At 37.6% G+C, this 15,050-nt stretch overlaps 1 protein-coding gene across 1 annotated transcript in view; it reads right to left on the minus strand.

Moving 5' to 3' along the window:
* The window catches only part of TANC2 (tetratricopeptide repeat, ankyrin repeat and coiled-coil containing 2), a 413,117-nt gene that overhangs the window by 204,811 nt on the left and 193,256 nt on the right, over positions 1-15,050 (minus strand). The window contains exon 5 of the mRNA XM_042783546.1: positions 4,378-4,564. Coding sequence (XP_042639480.1) covers positions 4,378-4,564 — 187 coding nt within the window. The remainder of the gene's footprint in view (positions 1-4,377; positions 4,565-15,050) is intronic.

The raw sequence follows: 15,050 nt of genomic DNA on the forward strand, positions 1-15,050 counted from the left end.
TGAACCCAGAGGAGAGGTGGTGGGTGCTTTGGGAGGAACGGTTGGTGAAAGGGCTGGAGGGAGGCAGCACGTCTGGCCCTGTAGGAATAGGCCTTGGGTTACCGCTGGTAATCCTGTCTTCCTCTTGTAGGATTAGAGGAGGTCAGAACATGTGGCCTCTTTGCCGTTTTTGCAGATGCCAAGGCACATGAAGATCACCAAGGAGCCAAAGAACAAAGACATTCTCCCAGAGTAAACACAGAGACAAAGCCTTCCCCAGAGCTGGGGCCCTGCATCTGGACTTCTAGCCTCAACTGTGAGAAAATAAATTTCTGTTTCTTAAACCCACTCGCCTGTGGCCCTTCTGTTATAGCAGCACCAGATAATTAAGATAAACTGTGTAACAGATGATTTGAGAACTATAGTTCAAGTAATTTTACGACCAGATATCATCCTCTTTCTTCTCATGATTTTCTAAGCCGACCTGTCTCAGTACTTATAGACATTAAAGAATGGAAGCTCGTCTTCAAATCAGATCTGTTATCCACCAAGGTGCTTATTTCTACAAGGAACACAATTTTGGAAATTTATCAAAAAGAAAAGCAGGATCTCAATTTTTATTTTCAGAACATATAAATATTTACTCTGAACTTTCACTGAAGTGTTAAGCTTCTCTTTTGAAAAGTAACTACTTGTAAACACTTTGTGTGATCTGTCAGCACCATCCCTTCTGCTTGGGTGAACGTATTTCTAAAGCTATTTTTATGTGTGGCAATATAGATGATCTGCAGTCACAGATACTCTAATAATATTAACAGAGGAACACAGGATAAAGTCTGGCTAGGAATTATAACAGGTGTTTTGCCAAAATTAATAATAAAGAGAACTTAAGAGAAAATTAGTGAATGGAAAATTCTAATCTGCATTATTCATTCAAAAACCTAATAAAGCTCCATCTTACACCCATCAGTCACTGAAAAGGAACTAAAAGTGCTCTCTGTTCCCTTTCTTCCCATCCTCAAGCTTTCCTTCCTTTTACAAACATTTGCCAGTAACCCACTACTCTATCATGTGACAGGCACTAGGTGCTAAGGCTACAAAGATGAATAGGGCACAATTTCTGCTAGCAAGGACTTAACAGTCTAACGGAGTAAAGCAGACTTACAAAAAGAAATTATATACATCAATGCCCACTGCAGCATCATTCACCATAGCCAAAAGGTGGAAACAAACCAAGTGTCCATCAACATATGAACAGAAAAACAAAATGTGGTGTAGACATAGACACATAAAAGAGAATAAGATGATTACGATTTAGCCATAAAAAGTAAGTTATAATACATTCTATAACATGGATAAATCTTGAAAACATTATATTAAGTGAAGTAGGTCAAACACAAAAGGACACAGAACATATGATTCCACGTATATGAAATATCTAAAACGAGCTGGTTCACAGAGACAGAAAGTAGATGAGAGGTTACCAGGGGCTAGGGGTAGGAGGGACTAGGGAGTTCCTGTTGAATGGGTAAACAGTCTCTGTTTAGCATGATGAAAAAGTTTTGGAAACAGTGGTGATTAGTTACAATTCTGTGAATGTAATTAATGCCACTGAAATGTAGATTTAAAATGTTTACAATGGAAAAAACGCGTAATAAGGGAGCTCTGGTAGCATAGTGCCTAAGGCACTTGACTGCTAACCAGAAGGCTGGCGGTTCAAACCCACCAGCCACTCCTCGGAAGGAAGGTTGGGCAATCCTACTTCCGTAGTGATACTGCCTCGGAAACCCAAGGAGGGGTCGCTATGAGTCGGGGCCGACTCAACGGCAAATAACAACAACAACAAACATACAAAACAACATACATACTTAAAGAATATATTAATATCCAAGTATTTATGTTAAGCAGAACAGAACAGATGCAAATGAAAAGGATTGAGGACAAAGAGAAAAATAATCTAGAGGAAGCTTTGTACAGACCAATTTGCCATATATTAAATATTATTATTAATTCAACTCTCTGCACCTGAGGCCCAGAGGGAAAAAGGAAGAAAAGATAATCAGTTTTGTCTATCCACACATAAATGTAAACCTATAAATTCACTCATGCAATACTGAAAAGTAACATTCTCTAGCCTTGGATGATTCAACAGATTCATTCTCCATTTATTCCCTACCTTAAATATTCAATTAGACTTGGTATATGACTATACTTTTTGGGATCTAGAAAGATATCTAGTCATAAATAAGTTTTAATTTATTATCTTTTTAAATCACCTTCTACTTTTGTTTTTTCTATTGTTTTATTTCATATAAAGTCAGCCCTAGGCTATGACATATAGAAAAACCATTTATTTTTTGGACAGAAGCCCAACACTCTTAACAAGGTAGATGTGTTATCCTCTCAGAGTAGAAATATATAACTTTTCACAAGTGGTGCTGTTACCACTGACTGAAACGTATATGCAGATTATACACAGTGAGGAATGAGATGTATTTGAACATAGAGGAAGAAGTAGGTAAAATTTTTCTATCCACCCCTTTTATCAGGTAGTATCTTTAGAGGACTTGGTTAAACAGGGAGGGATGTACCTTTCATTTTATTTACCTTTATTTTTCTCTCCAAGCAGCATTTAAAAGGCAAGTTTTACATATACATCTCAGCAACTCAAAAGCAGAATATTTGGAAACTTTTACAACTCAAAAGCAGAACATTTGGAATATTTGACTTTTACAATAGTGAATTAATACAATATTTGTCCCGTGATTGACTTATTTCACTCAGCATAATGTCCTCCAAGTTCATGTGTGTGCAATTATTTATGTATTTAACTGCAGGATCAAATGTTTTTAGTAAAAATTTTTTTATTGTGATTTGGGTGAAAGATTAAAGAGCAAATTCTTTTTCCATACAGCAGTTCATACACATTTTGTCTTATGACATTGACTGCAATTCCCCACAATGTGACAACTCTTTTTCCACTTCTTCCCTGTAGTACCTCTTCCCTGTGTCCTCCTTTCCTATGCATTCCTGCACCCTGAGCTATTTCCCTATGCAAACACTGCCCTTCTTTTCTCCCATAACTGATTCTTCTAAGGAGTATATCTACCTGATGTGATTGTTCAACCTATATGCCTGTCTTTTGTTTGGCTGGAAGCCACAGGAGTGAATTCAGTTCTAGACCTGAAGAGTAACAAGGGGCCATAGTCTTCGGGGTCTCATCAGGCTCTCTACAAGACCAGTAAACCTGGTCTTTTTTTTTTTTTTTTTTAATGATTTTGAATTTTGTTCCACACTGTTCTCCCACTCTATCCAGGATCTTTTACACTGATCCCCCTCTGAGCAGTTGATAGTGGTACCAGCGTGCCATCTAGTTCTTCTGGTCTCATGGTCACATAGGCTTCGGATTGTATAGTCTACTAATGCCATGGACTAATTGCTTCCATGTGTCTTTGGTTTTCTTCATTTTTCTTTGCTCTGGATGAGGAGAGACCCATTGTTGCATCTTAGATGGCCGCTTGCAAGCTTTAAAGACCCCAGTTGCTACTCACTGAAGCAGGAGGTAGAACAATGTGTTTTTGTACAGTATGTTGTGCCAATTGAGCTTGATGTCTCCTGGGACCACAGCTCCGAGCCCACAGGTCCAACTACTCCCTCTCTCAGGCTGTGACCAAGAAGTTATCATAATTTTGCCCCTTGTTAGCTTTATTATTTATTTAGACATTCTTACAGTACATACAAATACGTATGTAGAAACATAGTCTGCCAACCTTACATATGGTCATATCGTGGGTATATTCCCTTTTGCCTAGACATACCTGATCATCCAGTCTGTCTGCCCATCTATTTACTCATAGATTAATGCTATTATTGACAGTGTAGTATTAATGTATGTGAAAAAAAAAAGAGTTTACCTTTGTTGTCTGTACCTCTCTGTGTGTTCCTCTTCCTCACTGTCACTGTGCTGATCACTCATTTTTGGTACACTGCCTTTCCCTTCACTTAAATCAATACTTTTCTCTACCTATCAAGCAGTGTTCCCTCCCCTACTCTCCTACCTCGGTAACCAACCAACAAAGTTTGCTTCCATATATAAACCTTTCCTTGACTTTTTACAATAGTGAATTAATACAATATTTGTCCCGTGATTGACTTATTTCACTCAGCATAATGTCCTCCAAGTTCATTCATGTTATGCAGTATTTCCCAGATTCTACATTGTTGTTTAGTGTTGCACAGTATTCCACTGCGTGTATATACCACAGTTTGGTTATCCATTCTTCTGTTGATGGGCACTTAGGTGGTTTCCATCTCTTTGCTACTGTGAATACTGCATGTGCAATTATTTTAAAAAGAATAAAAAAGGGCACAAAATGATTAATATAAAAACCAACTTACCAATGATGCCACTGTCTCTGCTTTCAAGTGTGGAGGTTGGACTAGTGACAGCCCCATAGCTGCAGTCCTTGGCAGTTGCATTTGTACTGACTGGTGGGAGGGTGGAACAGGGGCTGCTGGCTGGTGGAGAGGCAGTGCTGCTAGTCAGGGTGGAACAGGGACTTATCCTCTGGGTGATTGTTGAGGTCTGAAAAATTGGAACCAAGAATAAATATGATAAACTGATCAGCTGTTACAGTAATACTATCAGAAACACTAAAAGATCATATGGGAAAACATACACCTTGATGAGAAAAAGGAGTAAAAATGTACAGCTTTTACATCTACCAGGTTCTGTTTATTTCTGCTCTGTAGGACATGTACCTCTGGGTTCTACATTTAGGGTAAAACTTAATGAATTTCATATGAGCTGAGACTGTGACCAGTTTTTCTGTCCAGGAATTTTTCAGTAATGTACTTTCATCATTTCCATGCACTAATGAGATAGAAGAATTTTTTTATTAAGCACAAGTTTTTCTTGCTATTTCTCATCAAGATGGCTCGGAACTTTGTCTTATAAATACTTTTCTTTGGATGAAATATAAACACACATATCTTTAGTCCAGGAGAAAAAAAAAAAACAAAATAAAGTTCTTAATGTGAAAAATTATCTCTTTGATACACAGAGAGTTGCCCAGAGACAATAAATGAATGCACGTGAAAACACCTTATTTAAAAGTTTATTTAGTAAAGTAAGTCAACAATATTAATATAAAACTAAATTTCTCCGTAGCAATTTATTACAGACTGATACCACTTTATATCCTGGATAATTCTTACAAAGTTACCTCCTTTTGAAGTTTTTGATGGAAAAGAATGAATAATCACCAGAACAAAGTTGGTGGTAAATATTCTGGTTCCTAATACAAAGACAGTTCATTTTTCTCTAGCTCTTTCTACCCAAATAAATAAATGAAACAATGACTAAAAGGACATATTTCCAAACACTAAAGAAATGTTTAGCATAGTGGCTAAGACACTTGCCTGCTAACCAGACGGCTGACGGTTCAAACCCACCAACCACTCCCCGGAAGGAAGGTTGGGCAATCCTACTTCCGTAGTGATACTGCCTCGGAAACCCAAGGAGGGGTTGCTATGAGTCGGGTTTGACTCCACGGCACATAACAACAACAACAACAAAGAAATGTTTATCCTTTTCAAAACTGTAAGTGATCGGCAACAAAATTGCCTTAAGTACTAATGATAAATTTAACATCTTTAGCTGTCTTTCAACTTCTTTACAGTTGATATTCATACATCTCTGCTAAAATTGAGAATTTACATTTAATAACTTGACTGGAGAATGTGCTGGATCCAGGTTTTTATTTTAATTTAAATGCTGTAAGCAGGCCATAAAAGATAAATTTGACTCAACCAAGAACAGGTGACAGTCTTAAGGTGCCATCTATTATTTGTCTGAAAGGTGGCCTCCAGGAGTGTCTTCAGTTTCAAGTTAGAAAGTTTTTCAGAGCTATAGTCTCAGGGGTTCCTCTAGCCTCTTTAAGAGCAGTCAATCGGGTCCCTTTTTTTTTTTTTAATTTGAATTTTGTTCTACATTTTTTACCCATTCTAACTGGGACCTTTTATTGCACTCCTGTTTGGAGTGGTCAGTAGTGATAGCTGAGCACCATCTAGTTCTGCTGGTCTCAAGTTAGACGAGGCTGTGGTTTATGTGGGCTGTTAATCCTTTGGACTAACTGCTTCCTTGGGTTTTCATTTTTCTTTGTTCTCCTCTGGACCAAGCAGGAAGAGACCAATAGCTGCTTCTTAGATGTCTGCTCACAAGCTTTTAAGACCCAAAACGCTACTCACCAGCCTAGGCTGTAGAACATGATCTTCATGAACTATGTTTTGCCAACTGACTTAGATGTCCCCGGAGACTATGGTCCTTAGTGGACTTTTCTTAATAATACAATACACCTGCAAATCAATGCAACTTTCTCTTCTATAATGTAAGTACTCCCCAGAGAAGAGGTTTTTCAATTTCTTTGAAATTGCCTCTATTTTAATAAAATGTTGGTCTTACCAGAGAACAAAGTCTCTTAACTGGGCATCCAACAGAATCACCTACAGAATGTAAAAAACAAACAAAAACAAACCTCACCTGCCCCCACAAAATTGATACATGGTAAGTCCTACCTTATACTAAATAGAATCCTTCAGGTTAGAAATTTTTAACGCTTCATAGATTCTAATGTGTACTCCCAGTTTAAGAAACATGTGGACAGATGAACTGTACTCAGATCTTTCACATGAGATGCATCTATAGTCATCTCACACTAAATCAGTTTTATTTTGGTATAAATCTATTATCTTTGTAACAATTCATTTCTGTTTTTGAGACAAGGCCTCAGTCCAATCTCTGGGAAAGAAAACTATATTTTATGCACAGTAGAGCCAATGTGGAGATTAAGCCCAAACAACATTATTATTTATATTACAAGTTATCTTCTGCAAAATAAAACATCTATCACATAATGTGTTCTTTAAAAGCTTTAACTATAAAAGCAAAGCTAAAAGACCAACATGTTTAGAAAGTGGAAAATTGTTCATGGCTTATGGACTAAAAGGCAGGCCTTACATTTACATTATAAAAAGGCTAGATACAAAAATCTCTTCTAAAAGGAGATGGACATTATCTATTTTCCATGATGTAGGCTGAAACGGAAATCTAACCAGGTGATTCTATTTCCAAAACCTTTCATTCCCACCGCCCTTATCCAGAAGGATCCTAAATTTCCAGTCTGGATCTCTTAAAAGTTCTATAAATACACAAAGCAAGAAACTTTTCTATAGTAATTAGTATTAGACTATTTTCCAATGACAGAAATTGTAAGATATATCCTAATACTATGGAAACTACTGAAAAAAAGAAAATACAGTGGTCAATTGAATATCATTTGCAATGAGACTTTGCCTTTTGTACAAAAATGATACATTCTGACCTCCCTGTGATGGATTCTATCATTACCAGTACCATTCAGAAGTTATCACCATTACAAGATCTTTCAAAGCATATCAATCTTTCCTTGTTACTATGCTGTATAGCTAGATGAAGGTCAGCTATGTGGTTCTGAGACAGTTTCCAGGGCACACTATATTTCTAAAAGGCTATAATTTAGCATTTATTATATCAATATCTTACATTTGTATAGTGCTTTACAGTTCAAAAATATTTTCATACATATTATTACACTTAGTGTTTATCAACCTGGTAAGAAACATAATCATTTCCTTATTTGAGAAACAGAAAAATAAATCATCAAAAGTTAGTAATTTTCCCAAAATGAGAGTTCTTGCTTATGTGAAAACCCTAATTATATTGCATTTTATTTTATACTTCTTATTCATATGGCATTTTACAGCTTACACTTTCCTATTTACTATTTAATTGGATTCCCACAACAATCCTGTCAGGTATTATATTATGGAACAGTATGGAGTAGCTATTAAGAACATGGGTAATAAAAGTGGATTGCTTAGATTTGAATACTATTCCAATATACTATGTTTCTGTTTTCCTTACCTGAAAATTAAAACAGGAAACAGACTCTATGCCACTGAGTTTTAGAAAACTGAAAATAATGCAGCTAACATAATTAGCACAATGACTGGCAGGTTTGTTGTTAGGCACCAGAGTTGGTTCCGATCCACAGTGGCCCTATATATAACAGAATAAAACACTGCCCACTCCTATACCATTCTCATAATCATTGCTACGTTTGAGCCCATTATTGTAGCCACCCATCTAATTGAGAATCTTCCTCTTTTTTACTGACCTTCTACTTCACCAAGCATGATGTCCTTCTCCAAGGACTGATTCCTCCTGATAACATGCCCAAAGTACATGAGATGAAGTCTCCCCATTCTCACATCTAAGGAGCATCCTGGCTGTACTTCTCACAAGACAAATTTGTTCATTTTTCTGGAAGTTTAATCAATACTCTTCACCAACACCATAATTCATATGCATCTATTCTTCTATGGTCTTTCTTATTCATTATGCAGCTTTCACATGCATATGACCAAACCAGAAACCAAACTCACTGCTGTTGCAGCAGATCCTACTCAAAGCAACCCCTCCTTGGGTTTCCAAGGCGCTATCACTACGGAAGTAGACTGCCCAATCTTCCTTCTGAGGAGTGGCTTGTGTGTTTGAACCACCAGCCTTCTGGTTAGCAGTCAAATAAATGCCTTAGGCACTGCACCACCATATGAGGGGACTGAAAATACTAGGACTTGGTTGAGGCATACCTTATTCTTCAAAGTGACATCTTTGGACTGCCATTAATGGTGGAATAAGCAGACAAGCTACACAGACCCTCTTCAACAAACAAATAAGAAACCAATGGACAGAGATACAGATGACAATCCTGGAGCCCTGAGTTTTGAAAAGAAGTATACAGAAGTGCCTTAGGCACCAACTAGTGGAAGAACCTGAAAGGAAACAGTGAGTACAGAGACAGGCAGAGCTGCGGATTGTCAGCTACTCTGACGGCATCAACAGCCTGAATATTTCCAAGTGGTTTTGGGACCTGAGAATTGACCTAAAGATCAGCCATGGTCACCAAGGGTGCAGGGACAACTGCGCTGGTGGCCTGTGACTAGGAAGGGAAACAGCAAGGAGGGAGACAACCTCAGCTGTGCACTTTTGACTGTCTGGAGGACTCAGCCATTTTGACTGTTTATAAGTGGTGGCCATTTTGGATATTTAAAGTGACAGCATTCTCATTTGGATTTCAGGGACCTAAGAATAGGCTCCACTTGCCAAGGATGGCAGGGACATACAGCAGGCTGACAACAGCAAAGGAGACAGGTGGTGAGCACATAAGTACTAGCAACTAGCAAATAGAGGACCACAGTACCCTGCTTATGTAGACAACATACAAACAAAATGAAAATCTTGGGCAAATCACTGCAACATACAATCACCAATTAAATATAAACACAAAAACATCACAGTGCCTCAGAGACAATAGAGCATCACAGTCCACACAAAGAAGCAAGATAAAGCAGGAGAAACAAGGGACATGGACACAGACTCAGAACACATCTCTGAGGAAGAAGCAGCATTGGAACTCCCTGACAAGGAAATCAAAAAGAATTATATTTAGGTACCTTCAACGAATTGAGAGAAAGACCAAGGAAAACACTGAAAAAATTGAGGAAAACACAGAGAAAACCCTACAACAATTTTGAAAGACAATACAAGAATAAAATGACAAAATAAATGAAAAAAATAGAAATTATACAAAATCTACAGATACAAATCCAGAAGACGTATAGTAAATTTTCAGAAATAGATAACACATTGAATGGGCAAAGAAGCAGAAGTGAATCAATGGAAGGCAGAATTAGTGAGATTGAAGACAAATAGCTCAATACTTCTTTGGAAAGGGGTCAATCAGAAAAAAGAGCAAAACAAAATGAAGAAAGCCTAAGGTTCATGTGGGATACCATCAAAAGGAATACCCTATTAAAATTGGAATTGGAATTGGAATTCCAGAACAGGAAGACACAAAGAATACCACAGAGAAAATTGTCAAAGATTTGTTGGAAGAGAATTTCTCTGGTATGATGAAAATGAGAATATAGCCATTCAAGGAGTCCAAAGGACCCCAAACAGGATAGACTCCAAAAGAAAATCACACAACATATCATTATCAAACTCACCAAAACCAAAGGCAAAGAAAGAATCCTAAAAGCAGGATGGGAAAAACAAAAAGTTACCTACAAGGGGGAACAGTAAGACTAAGCTCGGATTTCTCAGCAGAAACCATGCAGGAAAGAAGACAATTGTTGTTGTTGTTGTTATGTGCTGTCGAGTCAAACCTGACTCATAGCGACCCCTCCTTGGGTTTCCGAGGCAGTATTACTACGGAAGTAGGATTGCCCAACCTTCCTTCCGAGGAGTGGCTGGTGGGTTTGAACCGCCAGCCCTCTGGTTAGCAGGCAAGTGTCTTATCCACTATGCTACCAGAGCTCCCAAGAAGACAATAGGATGGTATATATAAAAACTTGAAAGAAAAAAATTTCCAACCAAGAATTATATACCCAGCAAAATAGTCCCTCAAATATCATGGTGAAATTAGGACATTTCCAGATCAAGCAGAAATTAAGGGAATTTGTTAAAACCAGACCAACCTTACAAGAGATGCTAAAGGGAGTCCTTTGCACAGAGAACCAACAATAGCAAACAACAACTGACCATTAACACACATGATGACATAATCCAGAAACCAACCCAGTTATAGAAGAATCCAAAGTAAATAAGTCTATAAGATTGTAAACAGGGAACCAGAGACATCAACTGACAAATGAGGACAACTACAAACAAAAAAAAGGGGAAAAACTGTGTAGTTAAAGAACTTCTAAATGGTAGAGAAGTCAAGACAACTGCAAGACAGTATGGACTGTTCTAAACTTGGGAGGAAAATTATAAATCACAGGGTAACCTCAAAGAAAAATGATAAAACTTTCACATCAAAATAAAAAAGAAGACCAGCACAAATATTTAGCAAACAGTAAAACAATAGCAACGAAGGAAGCGGTAACACAATTCATAAACAAAATGACCTTAGCACAGAAAATGATATGGAACAAAGAAATCAACACCAAAAAAAAAAGCACACAACAAAATGACAGGAACAAATCCATATTTGTTGATATTTAACAATGAATGTCAATGGATTAAGTGCACCACTCAAGAGACAGACAGTTGCAGACTGGATAAGAAGACATAACCCATCAATATGCCATCTACGAGAAACACACCTTAGAGAGAAAGACAAAAATAGACTAAAAAATCAAAGGTTGGAAAAGATATATCAAGCAAATGGCAACCATAAAAGAGCAGGAATGGCAATACTAATTTCTGATAAAATTGCCTTCAACAGAAAAACCACCATGAATGACAAGGACGGACATTATATAATGATTAAAAGTCGAATGAACAAGAGGACATAACAGTAATAAATATCTATGCACCCAATGAAAGAGACCCAAAATATACAAGCCAGACTCTAATAGAACTGAAAAGACAAATAGATGTCTCCACAGTCTTAAATACACAGACTTTAATACACCACCTTCGATCACAGATACAACAATTGGAAAGAAACTCTAAGACACAGAAGAACTAAACAATACAATCTACCAACTTGACCGTATAGACATCTACAAAGCTCTTCACCCAACAGCAGCACAATATACATTCTTCTCCAGTGCACATGGAACATTCTCTAGGACAGACTACAATTTAGGCCACAACAAAAAATCCAAACTCAAAGCCATTGAGTTGATCCCAAGTCATAGCCACTACTCCTTAGGTTTCTAAGGCAGTATCTCTTATGGAAGTAGATTGCCCAATCTTCCTTCCAAGGAGTGGCTTGTGGGTTTAAACTACCAGCCTTTTGGTTAGCAATCAGATGTCTCAGGCACTATGTCACCAGAGCTCACAGGCCACAAAGCAAGCCCCAATAAAATTAAAAACATTGAAATACTGCAAAGCATCTTCTCAGATTACAATGCTGTAATATTAGAAATGAACAACAGGAAAAAGAGCAAACACATGGAAACTGATTAACACCCTCCTTGAAAATGACTGGGTAATATAAGAAACAAAAAATGAAATTAAAAAATTCTTTGAATCAAATGAGAATGAAAACATAACATACCAAAATCTTTGGGACACAGCAAAAGCAGTGATCAGAGGCCAATTTACAGCAATAAGTGAATACATCAAAAAAGAAGAGCAAGCCAAAATCAATACCTTAACCCAACATCTCCAACAATTAGAAAAAGAGCAGTAAAAAAAAGCTTACAATCACCAGAAGAAAAGAAATAATAAAGATTCAGGCAGAAATAAATGAAAAAGAAAATAGAAAGACAATAAAAAAAAATAAGACTAGAAGTTGGTTTTTTGAAAAGAGTAATAAAATTGACAAACCACTGGCAAATTTAACAAAAGAAAACAGAGAGAGAATACAAATAACACAAATAAGAAATGAACTGGGCAATACCACAACAAACCCAACAGAAATTAAAAACATAGTATCAGGATATTATGAAGAACTATACCCAACAAATTCGAGGAGTTCCGTTAAGATGGCAGAATAGGCAGAAAGACTGCACAGACCCTCTTCAACAAAGAAAAGGGAAACCAATTAACACAGATACAGAAGATAACCCTGGACCCCTGAGGCTTGAAGGGAAGGATACAAAAGTGGACTAAACTCCAACTAGCAGAAGAATTTGCATGAAAACACCAACAAAGGACACATACAGAGCTGCGGGTCTGGCAGCAACCCTGACAGCATAGACAGTTTCAATATTGTCGAGTGGTGGTAGGACCTAAGAATTAATCTAAGTATCAGCCCTGCTAGCCAGGGACTGCACAGAGGACTGCTTTAGTGGCTGGGAAATAAAAGAGGAAGCAGCGAAGAGGAAGGCAGAGCTGGACCCCAAGGTTGAGGGGCTTTAACCCAGTCTGGCACTTTGAACTTGGACTCAAAGCCTCCAAATTGTAAGAATAAAATCCTGTTTGTTAAGGCCATCCCATTTGTGGTATATTCTTGTCAGAGCAGCACTAGGTAACCACAACAGAATTTATAACCACAACAGAATTGTGGTAAGCCAAGTTGACACACAGCTCCATCACAGACACCCTCTATCACCACTTCTATTCAACACTATATTGGAAGTCCTAGCCAGAGCATAAGGCAAGAAAGGGAAATCAAAGTCATCCAAATTGGTAAGGAAGAAGTAAAACTATCCCTATTTGCTGATGATATGATCCTATACAGAGAAAACCCAAGAGACTCAGCAAAAAAAAGAACTACTGGAACTAATTGAGAGATTTAGCATAGCTGCGGGATACAATATCAACATACAAAAATCAATTGGATTCCTCTACAGCAGCAAAGGGATTGCTGAAAAGGAAATAAGGAAACTATTTACAAAATAGCTACCAAAAATAATTAAATACTTGGGAACAAATCTCACTAGGAACACAAGAGACTTGTACAAAGAAGAGTACAAATCACTACTCCAAGAAACCATAAGATATCTAAATAAATGGAGGTATATACCACGCTCGTGGATAGGAAGATTGAACATTGTGAAAATGTGAATACTACCCAAAGCAATCTATATATTCAATGCAATCCCAATCCAGACTTCATCAGTATTCTTCAAGTATACAGAAAAAGCAATCACTAATTTTATATGGAAAGGAAAGAGACCTCAAATAAGCACAGTACTATTGACAAAGAACAAAGTAGGAGATCTCACACTCCTGGATCTCAAAACCTACTATACAGCCACAGTACTCAAAATAGCCTGGTACTGGTACAATGACAGACACAAAGACCAGTGGAACAGAATTCAAAATTCAGAAATAGATCCATCCACCTATGGTCCAGTGATTTTTGACAAAGGGTTGAAATCCATTAAATGGGGAAAAGATGCTCTCTTTATCAACTGGTGCTGGCAAAACTGGGTATCTATTTGCAGAAAAATGAAACAAGATTCATACCTTACATCATACACAAAAACTAACTCCAGATGGATCAAAGACTTAAATGTGAAACCTAAAACTATAAAGTTCCTCAGGGAAAAACCAGGGGCAAATTTAGGGGTGCTAATTTATGACATAAATAGACTGTCAAATGCACAAACAACTGAAGATAAACTAGATGAATGGGACCTTCTAAAAATTAAATTTTTATGTGCTTCAAAGACTTCTCCAAAAGAGTCAAAAGAGAAACTACAGATTGGGAAAAAGTATTCGGCAATGATGTATCTGACAACGGACTTATCTCTAGAATTTACAGAAAACTCCAACACCTCAACAACAAAAAGATTAACAATCTAATTAAAAAATGAGCAGAAGACATAAATAGACATTTCACTGAAGAGACTATTCAGGTGGCCAGCAAATACATGAAGAAATGCTCACAATCATTAACCATCAGAGAAATACATATCAAAACAATGATGAGATACCACCATCAAAACAACAATGACATACCATCTCACCCCAGCACGGCAAAGTTCAACAAGACAGAAAATAACAAATCCTGGCAAGGATGTGGACAGACTGGGACTCTCATACACTGCTGGTGGGACTGTAAAATGATACAACCACTGTGGAAAAGTGGTATGGCAATTCCTTTAAAAGCTAGAATTAGAAATACCATTTGATTCAGCAATCCCATTACTAGGTGTATATCCTAAAGTGAAAGCCAGGACAAGAACAGATACTTACACATCCATGCAGTACTATCTATAATAGCAAAAAGATGGAAACAACCTATGTGCCCATCAACAGAAGAATGGATAACCAAGCTACGGTACATACAACAGGAGCTCTGGTAGCGTAGTGCGTAAGGCACTTGACTGCTAACCAGAAGGCTGCGCATGGGTGGTTCATTGGTAGAATTCTCACCTGCCACATGGGAGGCCTGGGTTCGTTTCCCAGCCAATGCAACCCACTTGTTGGGAGCTCTGGTGGCATACTGCCTAAGGAATCTGACTGCTAACCAGAAGGCTGATGGTTTAAACCCACCAGCCACTCCTCGGAAGGAAGGTTGGGCAATCTACTTCTGTAGTGATACCACCTCAGAAACCCAAGG

The sequence above is a fragment of the Orycteropus afer genome, unplaced genomic scaffold (assembly GCF_000298275.1).
Source record: "Orycteropus afer afer isolate SDZICR_OR568_19922 unplaced genomic scaffold, OryAfe1.0 scaffold00018, whole genome shotgun sequence".
NCBI classification, from domain to species: domain Eukaryota; kingdom Metazoa; phylum Chordata; class Mammalia; order Tubulidentata; family Orycteropodidae; genus Orycteropus; species Orycteropus afer.